This window comes from Typopeltis vanoorti, chromosome 23, assembly GCF_054136105.1.
Source record: "Typopeltis vanoorti isolate ZY-2024b chromosome 23, IOZ_Tvanoo_1.0, whole genome shotgun sequence".
In the NCBI taxonomy this organism is placed as follows: domain Eukaryota; kingdom Metazoa; phylum Arthropoda; class Arachnida; order Uropygi; family Thelyphonidae; genus Typopeltis; species Typopeltis vanoorti.
This window is the reverse complement of record NC_143571.1, coordinates 66,855,213-66,872,382: the sequence shown is the minus strand read 5'-3', so window position 1 is coordinate 66,872,382 and position 17,170 is coordinate 66,855,213. Positions and strand designations below refer to the sequence as shown.

Here is a 17,170-nt window from a genome sequence, read left to right as displayed (position 1 = left end):
GAACTGGAGCATCAGGTGAGGTCAAGCGATATCTGCCCCACAACAAGCCAGGACCTCATTACAAGCCTACAGAAAGAATGGTCCAAAATTCCTATTGATCACTGTCATAAGGTGGGCACGATGGTCGTTTGTTATTCACACTATGGTGTTGGCTGACTTCTTTCTAAGCAGTGTATCTGTTAGTTATGCCTAAGTGAACATGATGAATACTACTTAAATAAATGAAATGCCATGAACAAGATAACAGCTATTACCATTATTACAAAATAATCAATCGGTCTCATTACTTCACTGCCGGCCTTTCTAGTCATAATAATAATAATAAAAAATGCATTAAATATTTTAATACAGTATAAAAAAATAGCAAAACTAGCACTCACCAAATCTGATATTACTCAGAATAAAGTAACCAGAATAGAATGGAAGAATAACTATGAGCATGAAGAGACTTGCATAAAGGCCTAATTTCCAATGTAGATATCGAGAGCTAGGAAACAAAATAGAAATAACCAAAGGAATAAATAAATAAATACACAGAGACACTGCTGCTGCTTATATAAATGATTTCCGACAAATCACTACATAAGCACATTACACACATATATACAGGGTGTTCGGGATAAATTTGACATATTTATAATTAATTATATTTTTCCGTAAGTTACATGTATTAACACACACTTCTCTTCATTTAAAAGTTTGGACCCTTCTTCATTCATATACAAGATGTCAGAAAGGATGGATAGCTGGAACCCACCTGAATCATGGAAGAGAATAACTTGTATCATGATGATTCGTGCCCACCATCAAAATAAGGATATTACGACTGCTGCCCAATGCTCCCTGAATACAGTAAAAACAATCAGGCACGAACTAGAGACTTGCAATGGTGACTACGAGGATGTAGCAAGAAGAAAGATCCCTAGCAGACGATCTGATTGCGTTCGTACAGCAGAATTCCTCGCAAATCTGCAGGAACAGGTGTTGAAGAACCCTGGCATTGGAATTCGGGCTTTGTTCGTGGAGTTGCTAACTGTAGTCAAGCCCTGGATAACAAGGGTAGCCAATGGTAGGCCGTATGTATGGCAGCAGGATTCGGCCCCTTGCCACACCTCTGGGAAAAGTCAAAAATGGTTGTCTGAAAATTTCTACGACTTCACCAGTCCAAATGTTTGGCCTCCAAACTCCCCAGACCTTAACCCCATGGATTATTTTGTATGGGGCGCAGTTGAAAAAGACACCAATCGCACTTCCAGTAATACAAAAGCCCAGTTAATGGATAAAATTAAAACAGTTTTTGCGGCCCTTCCCAGGGAGACTGTAGCATCAGCTTGTTCGAGGTTCCGAAGCAGAATTGAAGCTGTGATCGATGCTAATGGTGGTTATTTTGAGTAAATCTTGTTGATAGTATTGTAATTAATTCTGCCTGTAATGTTTTTTTGTCAATTCATTAAATTTAATAGATACAAAGAAGATTTTCTTTTTCCTTACGAAACTGTCAAATTTATCCCGAACACCCTGTATATATATAATATATATAAAAATGATTTCAGATGAAACATCATTATATAAGCACGTTATATTATATATATATATATATATATATATATTCACATCTATATACAAGTATCTTAGTCATTTAAGATACTAATGACTTTATCACTTGCCTTAGTATGTATCCCATAATGCAAAGCACACCCCCTTTTCAGGCATGTAAAATGCAATGCATAATGGGAAGGGCCACTACCTAGACCAGTTTCGACCTTTGTTGACTTAGGCAAGTGATATGAAGTCATTAGCCTCTATGTACAAGTAGCTTAGACATGAATATAATTCATATGCAAAACCTTGTTTTGCTTACTTGGGAAAAGGATTAAAACCAAGTATAAAATTTCTTGGTATCTTTAACGTGTTTTACACCCAAGGTAAAAAGCTTTCTACATCTTTCTTTCATCCAGATTTTTATTAAAAAGGTCAAGCACCTTTTGTCTACTTGTATATGAGATATATATGACTTCTGCATTACTTCAACCTTGGTATCTCTCCCGGGTCTAGCTCCTACTGAAGAGACTTCAATAAAGGTCGAAACCAGTCTGGGTAGTGACCCTCCCATTATGAATTGCATTTTACTTGCCTTAGTATGTATCCTATAATGCAAAGCACTCCCCTCCCTTTCAGGCGTGTAATTTCATTAGCCTCTATATACAAGTAGCTTAGATGTGAATATATTTCACACGCAAAACCTTGTTTTGCTTACTTGGGAAAAGGATTAAAACCAGGTATAAAATTTCTTGGTATCTCTAACGTATTTTACACCCAAAGTAAAAAACTTTCTACATATATATATATATATATAATTCATAAATTAGGTTTTCACAGCTACTGGGCATATTTTAAAAAATAACCTATATGACTATATAGCCTAATGATAAAATACAAAATAACTAATTTATTTCTAAAGGCACTACTAGTTTCATCTTTCAGGAAGACTTCACTGGATGCCTTAAACAGATGCATAAAAACATTACTTGAGTGCATCTACCAAAGTTTAAAATTATCAACAAATTGCTCATATTTGAATGAATTCTCAACCAGATGCATTTGTTGTTCTCATGCACAAGGATATGGTCTTGTGACTGCCATAGCTAAATAGCAGAGGAGTAACAATAAGAAAAGCTATTGTTGAGGTTGACATTAAGGGTGAACTAGATTTAGTACAATTTCTGTTGATTCCAATATTTTTCTTTCAAGTTCATCACACCGTTTATATATGATTTCGGATCTATCCCAGTTTACTGAGTGTATAGTGGATTGATGGTCATATGGGTCAGAAGAATTAAGAACATGACTGGAGAAGGCTGTGCTCTGGTTCTACCATGAGTGATATCTCTGAGATGTTCTTCTATATAAAGCTCAGTTAATTTTTCTATCTGTCCTTAATAAGGGAAATTACAGCCACACCAAAGAGAGTACAGTACACCTGACACTGTCATGTTTTGGCGTTACCGGGCAAAGCCAAGATTGAAATTTTGTTAAGGGATGAATAAGATATGAATCTTATATTTCTTGAGGATTTTTGTCAATTTTTAGAAAGCTGATATATGGAATTGTGATATAACCATTCGCATCATTACTTTCTTTAACATGGGGTGAAGGAGAATTAAACGAGAGTTTAGAAATTAACTGTTTATGATAACCATTCTTCTGAAAAATTGATAAAAGCAACTTTAATTCTTTGGTAATCTGTTCTTCATTGCTGATGAGAGTATATGCACAGGTTCCCAAAGTGGAAATAATACCAATCTTTTGAGGTGGATAATAATGGGACTGAGCATGAAGATATCTGTTTTCATGACTAAGTTTTACATCTAGAAAAGAAAGGGAACTGTTTACTTCTAGTTCCTGTAAATTTTATTCTAGGATGTTGGTTGTTAAGATAATTTAAGAACATCTGGAATGAATCTGGACCATGGCTGCAAATCAAGAAGAATTCATCTATATATCTTTTTCTCATTCTTGTTCTCAATGGAAAGGAGTTGACTGCTTTTTCCTTGAAGGCTTCTAAGTATATATTTGATAGTACACAGAGGGTTGACAATTGCAAACCTGAAATTTTGTTTGTAGATCATGTTTCTAAAAATGTGATAGCCTGAATTTATACAATAACTGTCAGTAATTTATCTTGTAAAAGAATAATACTTCTTCTGCAGATACAATAGTAAATAGAGAAGTCATATCAAAGCTGGTGAATATTTCATTTTTTTTTGTCGATGTATGTCTTTAATCGTGGAAGCAAAGTGTTTAGAATTCTTAATGTAAAAATTATAGAACCTCAGTAACTCAGTTGATATAGACAAAGCCTTTTGCTCGGAAAGACGTTCGATTCCCATCCATGATGTGAGGAACCTTTATCTGGTCTCTTTCAACTAAAGATGAGTTAACAGGTCTCACACAGAGTTGGTAGGTTTTTTTCACCCAGAAACTTGGGTTTTTCATCCCTCAGAACAGGCAAAACCGGACCATGAACACACATGGATCTACAGTCATAAAATACATACTTAATCTCTCATTAGGAGGGCTAAACCAGTCCTAAGGGACAGTGGAGGAAAAGGAAGGGGGATCCCACACGAACAAATAAATAAAAATGTGAGAATTAGAAAAACCTGTAAGAGCTTTCAATAATTTTGCCAGATTCTTAGATAGCTTATAAGAATGGCAAGGAATGAGAGGATGCAAAGATAAGATAGATAATTCATCTTAATTTTCTAGAGAATTCAAAAGTAGTTATGAGGAGATTATTAGTTTGGTTATGTAATTCTTGAATTGGACCATTTTCAAGAATGAAGTATCTGTATGTAGTAACTCTGACATTTTGTAATAATATTCCTTGGTATCTAGGATAATTGCAGCATTTCATTATTATATAATATCATTATCTTTTAAATTTTTTAATGCTTGGAGTTCTGCTTTGGTAACACATTCATTTTTGATGGTTTTGCTTGGTTAATAGCGAAGATAGATTCTAATTGTCTTAATTTAGTTTCCTGAGATGGAAGGAAAGAAGTAACCTTTTCAATTTTGGATAATAAGAGTCCTTTGAGAATACTATGAAGGGAAATTGCAAAGTTAAAATCCTTACTGAGAATATCTGTTTCGCTGTTTGAAAGATAGTAGCTAGACATCAATTATAATATCATTGAGAGAAATATGATCCTTTGGTTTAACTAATTTCTGTTGGTCTGCTTTCAAACCATCAAATTTTTTAAATTAATTTACATTTGTTTGTGGCTTGAGAGATAAGCATATTCTTAATGCATTGCCATAAATTATCTAATATTTGTTCTAAGGAGGTGGATGAAGATGCCTTATGGGAATTCAATTGTGCTATAATACATTTAGTGTCAAGAATTTATTCTTGGGGAAGTTCTTGTTTAGCTTTATAATAAATCCTCTTTGCTCATTCAGTCTTGATGGTTTCTTTAAAGCTAATGAACTCTGTGGACATGTCATTAAGCAATATTTGAGGAACACTAACTTGTTTATATAAAGAGCAATCCTCTATAATGTCTTCTGTAAAACTTGGATACTTCTATAGGTAGCCTCGTCATAAAGCTAAACATTTCATAAATTAGGTTTTCACGACTATTGGACATGTTTTAAAAAAACAACTTATATGACTATATAGTAGAACGATAAAATAGAAATACATATATACACACACACAGCTGGGTCTCTTTTTATGAGGTAGAAACATTCCACAGAAAACCACATATAAAAAATTGCACAAAAAAGACCTAACTTACATTGAAAAATTAAGGATACATTCCATAATTTTCTAAAACCGCATAAAACCAAAGCAATGAATTAAAACTAACCTAAAATCGCATAAACAAGTTTATAAAAATTCAGGAAAAAAAGAATACCTGAGTTTGTTTTAAAGCTTTATTCATTTAATTTTATTGAAAAGTAACGATTTTTTTTACATTTTTTCATCAGAATTATCATCACTATTAGACAATATTCGGCAATGTTTGCGAACTGGTGCGAAATCACTTTCATCACCAGAAGAGATAGTCAGATTGCCTTAATACATCAGATCTGTATGGTTAAGGCAGTGATTCTTCACAAACAGAATTAGCTTCACCTCGTTCTGTGCTGATTTTTATCTTCTGATAATATAATCAGTGATTAAACTTTGCAACGATGATTTTACTAATTTTTTATACAGCTCGTGATATCCAGACATACATTTCTTCAGCTCACGTTGGAATTTAAAGGCTCATTCAGAATTTGTGTCATTAACAAGAAAATGATTTTCCAATTTATTGCACAGTTCAAGACCTTCTCAAATTATATTTGCAGTGAGGGAGACAGGTTTTTCTTCCATTTCACTATTGTTTTCTGGATCTTCGAAGATATCTAAAGTTAATCGATATCCAATAATATCATCGTCACTTAAGGCATTATCCACAAGCAATTTGTCTACATCATTCTGGCTAAATGTATCAAAACCTTCTCCACAATTTCATGTGCCAAAGTAATGATTTCAGCTGATAATATAGATGTTTGAATGGTTGCACTGTTTGCAACACATCCAGGCCAAGCTGCTTTCCAGCAGGCATTTAAAGTTTACGGTCTTATTTCAATGATACCAGGTGCAGCATGATTTAAGCAGTCCAAAATAGAAAATTTTTTCAAAATGTCAGTTATTGTTAATGATTTATTTTCTAGTTTATCCAGTATAAATTGAAACATGTGCTTAGCGTAACATTTTTTAAAAGTAGAAATTATGCCTTGATCTAATGGCTGAATAATGGTTGTTGTATTGGGTGGAAAAAACATCCTGCACATTTGGATGTTCTAAATGCTGATGACATGGTGCATTTTCAACAATTAATAAAACTTTAAAATCGAGAGCTTTTTGCTTCATATATGTTTCCACTTCTGATACAAAGCAATTATTGAACCCTTCAGTAAATACAGCAGTTGTTACCCAGGCCTTTGTATTAGTCATCCAATGTACCAGCAGCTGTTTTAGATCTCTGCCTTTTAGAGCACGTGGTCTTAGAGATCGATTTACTAGGAGGAGTTTCAACATTCGATCCCCTGATGCACTGCTACAAAGTAACAACATTACTCAATCTTTGCTTGCTTTAAACCCTTTTGCTTTTTCTCAGACTTTGCAATGTAAGTTCGACTAGGTATTTTCTGCCAAAACAATCCTGTTTCATCAGCATTAAACATTTGATCGTGACAATATCCACCACCTTTATTCACCATATATTTTCGTTTTTTTGACATCGTGCCAGATTGCTTTGCATTGAGTTCAATGCGTGACCTGTTCTTTACTATCGTGTTCAAAGTGGACATGGAGAGTCCAAGATTTTTTGCTAATTGCACACATGTTCCGACATGCCAATCTACATGTCTCAGAATTGCTCATCTTTTCTTCTGCTGAAATACATTTTCTGTCTTTTTTCTCCATGTTACTAACATGGATCATCCACCTCTGCAATTTGAAAGCAACTATCACATGCTAAATTACATGGAAGAAATTCTGTAATATCAATTCATACCGTGATTGAAAAACTACGGTATTGCTCATCACTACTGCAAGTGTGCAAGTCACCGTGATGGTGGAAATGAAACTACAGCTGAAAGCAACACCATCTGGGAACAGAAATGCGCAGATTTCTGCAGAAACCAGTTTGAATGACAGGAGACTGATTCGAAAATCAGTGTTGCCACCAAAGAAAAAACCGCAAATCATGGGAAATAATGTCCATATCAATTTGTTAATGGTGGGAAAACAATATATCGTAAGAATAGGCTTTAAGACAGGGCCAACGGAAAATGACGTAATGGCAGGAAAACGTATATTGCGGGAAATTAAAAACAGGATTTTACTGTATGTATGTATGTGTGTGTGTGTGTGTGTGTGTATATATATATATATATATATATCATCATCAAATTCCTGATATATACCCTCAAGGGGTGTACAGGATATGATAGTACTACATGAAAAATTGACATCATTACTAACTTCCTATCTACAATTTTCCTCCAAATCATTCTGTTACCTGTCAAGACTCCAACATTATCAAATCTTATATTTCTATCTTCTAAGGCACTTTTTACTGTATCAATCCACCTATATCTTGGTCTTCCTCTGGTTCTTTTTCCTGCCAACTAGGCAGAGAACACTTGTTTTGCTAATCTTTCCTCTATCATTCTGTTTAAGTGACCATATCACCTGAGATTAGCTCTTCTAACGCATTCCTGGATCTGACAGTGGCAAGTTCTTTCCTAATATCGTTTTTAATATGATATTGCCATTGATGCCATCTATTCATGCCCCTAATCTTTCTCAGGGCTCTCATATCTGCGGTCACTAGACTTTGGTCAAGTGTTTTACTCTGACCCAGCTCTCAGATCTATAAGTTAAAACTCGCTTGAATACTATCTTGTACACAGCTAATTTAGTGTTTTGGCTAATTTCTCTCTTATTCCATATAAATTTATTCAGTTGACTGCCTACCATACCAGCTTTGTTGATTCTGTTGTCTATTTCCATCTTCACTAAAAATCATGCCTAAGTAGCTGAAATGTTTTACTCATTCTATAGGTTCTCCATTCACAATGCAGTTGATATTTTCAATGTTTCTGACTATTTTCATTGTTTTTGTCTTTTTAATGCTGACCTTCATACCATATCTACTACAACAGTTATTCAATTTAGTCAGGGAATCTTGCAGACTTGTAGCGGATTTATTTAGAAGTATAACATAAAGCAAAGAGTTGAGATTAACATCTCAACTATTGATATAATGCCCCATTACTACCATATAACTGTAGCGTTTTAAATAGCTTCTCTCTTGGCATCTTGTCATAGGCCTTTTCCAGATTGACCAAACTTAAATACAGATCTTTGTTATATTCCCATGATTTTTCAACTATCTGTCGTAGTAAAAATCTGATCCTCACAACCGCTATTTGGCCTGAATCCAGCTTGTTCTTCACCAAGCTTGTCTTCCAGAATCCTTCTCAACCGTTTTTCATGTATACTTGCATATATCTTACCAGGAACACTCAGTAGGCAAATACCTCTGTAATTCTCACATTCAGTTTTATTTCCCTTTTTATATATGGATACTATGAGAGCTCTACTCCAATCATCAGGAATTCGTCCCTCTGTCCTTCTGAGCAGTGCAGCCACTATAAGACTTTTATACCTCCATACTTGAGCATTTCTGGTCGAATATCATCTACTCCTGCTGCCTTTACACATTTCAGATTTTTGACCTGACAAAAATAAAAAATGATGGTGCAACACGACAAATATATATATATATATATATATATATATATAATGTGATGTGTATAGCATATAGCAAGACAGAAAAGATAAAAGAGGAGATGGGGTATTACTGATGATTTCAAAAAACTGTATTCTCTCAGTGGAACTTGAGAAGATCAGTAATAACGACAATAGCTTTGATGCCATTTAGCATGAGGTTCACATTAGCACACATTTTAGATATTTAGTGGCATGTTGTTACATGTCAGGGAATGCAGACAGAAATGATTTAGAAATGTTCAGACAGATGAGACTGGAGACTATAGATGGCTGATAATAATGGGTAGGCAACTTTAACTATGGTAGCATTGACTGGAAGCAGGAAATATGAGTCAGTAAGGAAATCAAATTCCTTGAGCTCCTTAGGGACAATTATCTTATGGAGCATGTAGTTGAAGCAACACACAGGATTCAAGTATTAGACTTAATATCATCATCTTGTCAAGTGTTAATAGAAGATGTCACCATGATGCTACCAACTGAAGAGAGTGATCATGCGGTTTGACATGGAAAATAGAGAGACATGAAGAGCTACAGTATATATAGAGAGAGAGATTTAGATAAGAAAATGACATATGAAAAATTATGTGTCATGATTTCATATGACACATAATTAAGAAAATGACATATGAAAAATTATATGTCATGATTTCATGACAAATCATGAAATCATGCAGAAGCTTCTGAGAAAAGGACTTTCTGATATGGATGATGATGATGAAAAGCATCATCATCATCCATATCGTATCTTGTTTCCTGCATCATCACCTTCTAATATAAATCTTGGAGTCTGTTAAGTGATGTATTGTGTGTTGCATGGTTATTAGCTCTTCTGAAGGATAAGTAATTTTTTCATACTTTAGTGATAATATTAGGTTAACTTCTTGTTTTTAAACGGATGTGTGATTGGCTGAGTTATTTAATTTGTAAGTAAACCTTGTAGTTTTTTTTTTGTTGAAATATGATATTATCCTTATGGCACCACTGTGTGGTAGAACAATGGCGGAAAAGAACCATATTGTTGGATGATTCGAATTTGAGGACTTTGTGCAGTGCAGTGTATGCGAGATGTATACGTTGCGAATATCAAAGGATATGTGAAAGGAAATTGAAACTGGAGAGAGAGTGTGTGTTAAATGTTTCAAAAGTGAGTGCCTATTAGGTGATGAGAACAGAGCAAATGTTAGCAAAGTGGACAGTATCAATAGTAGGATGGAAAATGTCAGAATTAATGTTGAATGTGCAGCTGTGAAAACAGAGGAGAACAAAATGGACATAAATAAAGAAATAGTGTGCTTGAATCTTATAATTCACAGGAAAAAGAACAAAATAAAAAATTGGAAAAACGGCAAAAGAAATTTTTTGAGCTAAGAAGAGGAAACAGATGGTCCGAAGTAATAATAAAGACCAGGCAAAGAAATAAGGGGACGTTCTAAGACTGTAGCAGCAAATTATAGACCAATCACTATCTCAGCTGTGGTGGTAAAAATACTGGAAAATCTGGTCCAAAAGAGAATTCAAGAATGGGTAGATTAGAATATGATACATGAGGGATAACATGGCTTTGCGAAGGGTCAGTCATACCTTAGTAATTTACTAACTTTTTTATAACAGAGTGACAGCTGAGTTGGATAAAGGAAATGGCTACATGATGATTTTGCAAAGGCATTTGACAGAATACCATATGGAGTTCTGTATGTAAATGAGAACAAAAGGGGATGGATATGACACTGATCATGTGGATAAGAGAGTGACTGTGGACAGATATCAAAAATTGGTATATGGAGAAGCAGAAGTCAAGAGAAAGCAGGTGACTAGTGGAGTGTCACAAGGTTCAGTGTTAATAGCACTACTGTTTAATTTGTACGTAAATGATATCGGAAATATGTTGTTTGCTGATGATGCAAAATTAGGCAGAGTAATAAAATCAAGACAATATGGACAGCTTGCAGGATGATTTAAATAGGCTGTCTGTATAAACAAAAGATAATGGATTGTCAATTTAATGTAGAAAAGTGTAAAGTTATGCACTTTGGGATAAATCAATTACAAACTGTGTACCACACTGATGAATCATACTCCAAGAATAGATGAAGCTAGGGATTGTGATTGACAGAGTTCAAGTTTAGAGGGCATATTACTATGGTAGTTCATAAGATTACTTGGTTATTGAAGAATACTAACAAGTAGAGATAAGGAAGTTGCTATTCCTCTTTATAATGGCTTGATACATCCACATATAGATTACTGTGCTCAGGTCTAGTCTGCTGGGTTTCTCGAGGATGACAGAGAGAGGTGAAGAGGATTCAGAGGTGAGCGACCAAGTTAGTGAGTGGTCTGTGGAATGTGCCCTATGAGAAGAGATTGAGATGTGTGGATTGCAAAAGATCATTGATAGATGAAGAGAAATTTTAACATTTTAAAATTTTAACATTTAAGTTACAAGTTACTTAAAGGGGTTCATAAGATTGATGCAGGATCAATTATAGAATATGATATGAACTTAGCTAGAGGGTGCAGAACAAAGATCATCTCTGGAAGTTGAGGAAAGGCATGGCTTAGGAGTGTGAGGACTAAATTTTTTGCTTGGAGAGAGGTGAATGAATGGAATGGGTTGCCAGTGTCAGTTGTGAGCACTCTGTCTGTTAATGGGTTCAAGGAGAGGTATGACAGATTATGTGGATAGTTTGGGTCTTCCACAATAAGTCTTTGGACTTCATGGAGGTGCCTATATAATAATAAAGTATTTATAGAATATGATCTGAATTATAATTTGAGATTGGTGTGCTGAATAGAATGCACTGCTTAGAGGATTTATACAGTAAATGACTTTTTAAATTATGAGACTGACTTTGTTAGGCCCAGAGGGATCACATGAAGTTCTCTAGAGAGATTCATCACTGGACCTTGATGGTAGTTCAGTGATGATAATAATAAATAATAATGAGAATATTTTTTCCAATTCAGTAGCATTACAAATAAAATTTCTAGTTTAACTTACCTAGAATCAAGTATGCCTAAAATTTCAAAAATTATCAATTCAAACATAGTACAGGAGAGGGAAAATGTCACTGAAAATAACAGTTGCACCAAAAGATGATGAACCTAATGATTAAAATAAATACAGATGTAAAATATAAAATAAAATCATAGAACATAACTACCAAACTAAACTTTTTCTATAAAAAAATATATTACATTTATCTGATCTTTTTTTCTTTGCATGACATCGTTTTTTATAAAATACAGTATCTTTATAAGTTCTCCTTTCCTAATTTACTAAACAGTTATATGCAGTATGAGTTAAAAGTCCTAAAACTGGAAGTTTAACTTAGTACTGCATAACTGAATATCACAATCCAATAACAGCAAAATTTTTCTTTAAAATTACATAACAAAGTTTACTTTTATTCGACATTATACTAATAAATGATCAAAAAGATTAACGTTAGTGAGAGAAAGAACAATTTACAAGAGCATCATATCATATCTGTATGTTGATGAATATTTACTCCTCTTGAACCAATTGGGGGGTGGATTTGGAGCTGGAAATCCTTTCTAATAACAGATTAACTAAAAATTCAGCTTTGTTCAACATTAAAATTTGAACATTAGCCTGGACAATAAAGTCAATTATGGACATTTAAAAACATCACATATGAATACCTGAATTATACATAATAGTAAAGAATTGCTTATAATGGCAACGTGCATATTGTCCTGCCTTCACTTAAGGTTTTTTCTTAGGATTGGGCAAAGTACACCCATCTCAAACATATATGTAGACTTAAGAATTTAACTAATATTAAAAGTTATGAAAGTGGCAATTTATTACATTTGAGATTCAGAACAAAGTGATTTATTCAGGAATCACTTAAAAGCCACCATGCTGATTTACTTTTTATTATTTCTGAATTGATAAAACTAATTTTGATGCAAGCACACACACACATCATCATCAAATTCCTGACATGTACCCTAAAGGGATGTACAGGATATTATGGTAATACTGCATGAAAAACTTACATCATTACTAACTTCCTATCTACAATTTTCCTCTAAATCGATTTGTTATCTGTCAAGAATCCAACAGTATCAGATCTTATATTCTATTTTCTAAGGTACTTTTTACTGTATCAATCCATCTATATCCTTTTGTTGCCAACCTGGCAGAGAACACTTGTTTTGCTAATCTTTCCTCTCCCATTCTGTTTAAGTAGCCATACCACCTAAGATTAGCTCTGCTAACACATTCCTGGATGCTAACAATGTCAAGTTCTTTCTAATATCCTCATTTTTAATAGGATATTGCCATTGATGAAATCTGTTCACACCCCTAATCTTTCTCAGGACTCTCATATCTGTGATCACTACTCTCTGGTCAAGTGTTTTATTTGTAACCCAGTTCTCAGATCCATAAGTTAAAACTAGTTTGAATACTGTCTTGTATACAGCTAATTTAGTATTTTGACTAAATTCTCTCTTATTCCATATAAATTTATTCAGTTGACTTGCTATCACACTGGTTTTGTTGATTCTGTTGTTTACTTCCCTCTTTAATTTACCATCTTCAATAAAAATTGTGCCTAAGTAGCTGAAATGTTTTATTTGTTCTCCATTCAGAACGCAGTTGATATTTTTAATGTTTCTACCTATTTTCATTGTCTTTGTTTTGTTATTGCTGATTTTCTTACTAAATTTATTACACCAGTTATTCAATTTAGTCAGGGAATCTTGCAGACTTGTATTGGAGTTATTTAAAAGTATAACATCATATGCATGATGATGATAAAGTATAACAACATCTCCAATAGTGATATCAGGTTCAATACTGCTTTCCTTTATATGATCCATATAGATAATGAATAACAGAGGGGATAATGTACATCCTTGTCTGACACAAGATTTCACATTAAACCATCTTCCTGTACTTCATTCTAACTGCTGACAACAACTCAAAAAATGTTGCTTGATATAATGCCCCATTGACAACATATGACTGTAGCATTTTGAATAGCTTTTCTCTTAACCTTGTCATATGCCTTTTGCAGGAATCCACAAAACTTAAATAGAGATCTTTGTTATATTCCCATGACTTCTCAACTATCTGTCGTAAAGTGAAAATCTGATCCTGACAACCTCTATTTGGCCTGAATTCAGCTTGTTCTTCACCCAGCTTGTCTTCCTCAATTCTTCTCAACCGTTTCTCAAGTATACTTGCATATATCTTACCAGGAACACTCAGTAGACAAATACCTCTGTAATTCTCACATTCAGTTTTATTTCCCTTTTTATATATGAGTACTATGAGAGCTGCACTCCAATCATCTGAAATTCGTCACTCTGTCCAGGCCTTCTGAACTATGCAGTGCAGTCACTGGAAGACTTTTATACCTCCATACTTGAGCATTTCTGGTCAAATATCATTCACTCCTGCTGCCTTTCCACATTTCAAGCTTTTTCTACTTGAAGTTAGAATATGTAATCCTGACTGCATGCCTGTCGAGTGTTTTTACCACTGTGCTGTCACTGCTTGTTTCATTTAGCAATTTTTCAAGTAATTATTTCATACATGAAGGATTTTTTTTCTCCAATTTTCATGTGCCTTTATCATCTTTAATTCCTTTTACAGCACTCTTTCCTCCATTTTGAGTTAACCCCTCAGTCAACCAGCCGACCTGGTTGGCCGAGTGGTTAGTGTATCTACTCTCCAACCAAAAGGCTGCAGGTTCGAATCCCACCATGGGCATGGATGTTTATGATTGCCTGTGAAAATTCTAGGGTGGTGGTGGCCAGTAGATGACACTGGTGTGGATGATTATGGTAACTGCAGTTCACTGTAGTTGGTGGAAATAGAATTGTGGAGTAGGTGCCCTCCCTCGATGAGTCTTTGGATTCCCTGGAGGTGTCACATAATAATAACTTCGGAGCTTTTTCAACAGCCTCCAGAATATTTTGACACCTTCCTGATGTTCTTATCAAAGTCTTCCTATGACTTTTGTTCAGCTAGTTTTACATAATGTTTAGCTTTCTTACATTTGTCTCTGTATTTTCTAAAAGCACAAGCTGGCTTATTTGTAAAGAACTTTCGATATGCTTTCTTCTTTCCCTTCACTGCCTCTTTAACTTCTTGTCTGCCATGGAGTTCTGATTTTTCTATTCTTGCAGACAACCTCACCACATGCTTGTCTGGCTGAATCAATCAATGTTTTCTTCATGGCTTGCCACTGCATCTCCAAGGTTTGGTTTCTGTTCTCAAACTCTTTCATTTTTTCTTCAATAATCTTTGTGTATTTTAGTGTACAATTCACATCTCAGAGCTGCTCAACTTTTATTCACTTTAAAACTTTCTTACATGTTCTTCTTTTCAATGTGAAATTCAATTTTATCCTGCTCAAAAATAAATGGTGGTCACTTCCAATTTCAAATCCTCTGTACATCCTAGTGTCCTGCACCAGTGAGAAAACATCATTATCAACAATAACATAGTCAATGAGACTTATTCCTTGCCTCTTCTCTCCATGTAAATTTGTGCACATTTTTATGTTGGTCAATTGTGTTGGTAATAACCAGTCCATGTCTTGAGTAGAAATCCACTAGGTATTTGCAATTATTATTAGATTTGCTCTTTTCTCCAAATTTTCCCAAAATATCTTTGTATGTCTGAAAATCATTTCCTACTCTGCTATTTAGATCTTCAACAAGGATCAAGTTTTCATTATGTTAGTTGCTTTCTCTAAAACCTCAAAAAATTCCTCCACTTCTACACATCAGTTCCCCATTTTGATATTTGCCTACATCACTACTTGATATTGCCTGCCATTCATGAAGATTAGCCTTGTATTTAGTATGGAATACTATAGCTACTCCTTTTCCCTGATTGTTATTGCCTGAATATAACATTTTGTATTTATTGCTTAGAAATATCTCACCAGGTTTTGTCTTTTTTTTCAGTCATCCCTATTATGTCAATCTAGTACTTATCCAATTTCTCAGCTAGCTCCATTTCTTTCCCATTCAGGCTTCTTATGTTGATAGTACTGATCTTGAACTCTGGTGATGTTGAGTTGGGGTGTGTTTTAGGATTTGTTCCACTAGCTGACTTTTCGCTGTTTGCTCTGGTTCCCTGGCGAAAACAACCTGGGGCTTTGTTTAACCAGGCAATGCCCCAGCTGGCATGAAATTCTGTCATGTTGTAACATCATTTTACATTGTGGTTAACACCAATAAGAATACAATTTGGTCGACTAAATTCCAAACTGCCAGTCCATCCTCATTCATTCAGTATCCAGGTAGATACCTTACAGGGTGCACCAAAAGAAGGTGAGGATTGGACATGATCAGAAGCCCTAGTCAGTTCTTTGCATTCCTTTAAAGGCTGTGGTGGAGGTCTCCTCTCAGTTATACAGGTTTGACCCTTAAAGACCCCTCTCCCCCCCACACACACACAAAAAAAGTGTTTTGAACATAACTTCACTTTGGTTTCTTCTCCCCTTCCCCCAACATACTTGAGTGTTTAATATCTTCAACCAACCTATTTAGGGATATATATTTAAGGTGTGCTAAGGAAGAAATTTCCCACACACATCCAGGAAATTAATGAAGAAATAATTTTTGTACAGTTATTTATTTGAAAATAGTCATGAACTGTTATGAATAGCAAGACATTCATAGTGTGACTGTATAAGTCAAGCACTGTCATCAAAGTATGTGTTAGGACATATAATATGTACAGTATAATATAATATGATTCTCTATGCAAAGCTGACACAATACATCTACATCCACTCTGAATGACTAAAGGTGGGCGAAGATTATGTAGTACACATGCTGGAGTATTTGCACTCTTTTTTTGAACTTTGTGTGGGAATAAAAATCCTACAGGCACTCCACGGCACAAACAGCTTAGTTCTACTCAGTAAACTAAGTGCAATTAGTCTGGTTTCCTGTTAGATAACCATGTTTTTTTTTTTTTTTTTTAACTAACATTTACTTTCATCCTTTGCAACACAGGAAACAGTGTTGAAGGTATTTCATGTACCTTTTTCAAATCGAGTATAATATGAAATCAAACTAAAAATTGTTAAAGACAGCAAACCATGTATGCCTTTCTTCCAAATTAACACATTCAGAGATCAGAAATGAAGGACTGATATTATGTACAAACAAACAAAACACTCTTTCTTAATAAAGTAGTTTTTTAATACAAATTTAATCATTTTTAATAATGTTGCCTTATCACAGCACACTCCTGGAATATCCATCATGTACCACTGCTCCTATTCCTCCAGCACATGTAGTCATTACCAT

The 17,170-nt window shown here is 34.5% G+C and overlaps 1 protein-coding gene across 2 annotated transcripts in view; it reads right to left on the bottom strand.

Moving 5' to 3' along the window:
* The window catches only part of GPHR (Golgi pH regulator), a 314,568-nt gene that overhangs the window by 252,976 nt on the left and 44,422 nt on the right, over positions 1-17,170 (bottom strand). For both annotated transcript variants that reach the window (XM_090412614.1, XM_090412615.1), the window contains exons 3-4: positions 11,862-11,965; positions 381-487 (exon numbers count right to left, since the gene is read on the bottom strand). In XM_090412614.1, the coding sequence (XP_090268740.1) occupies positions 381-487; positions 11,862-11,965 (211 nt within the window). The remainder of the gene's footprint in view (positions 1-380; positions 488-11,861; positions 11,966-17,170) is intronic.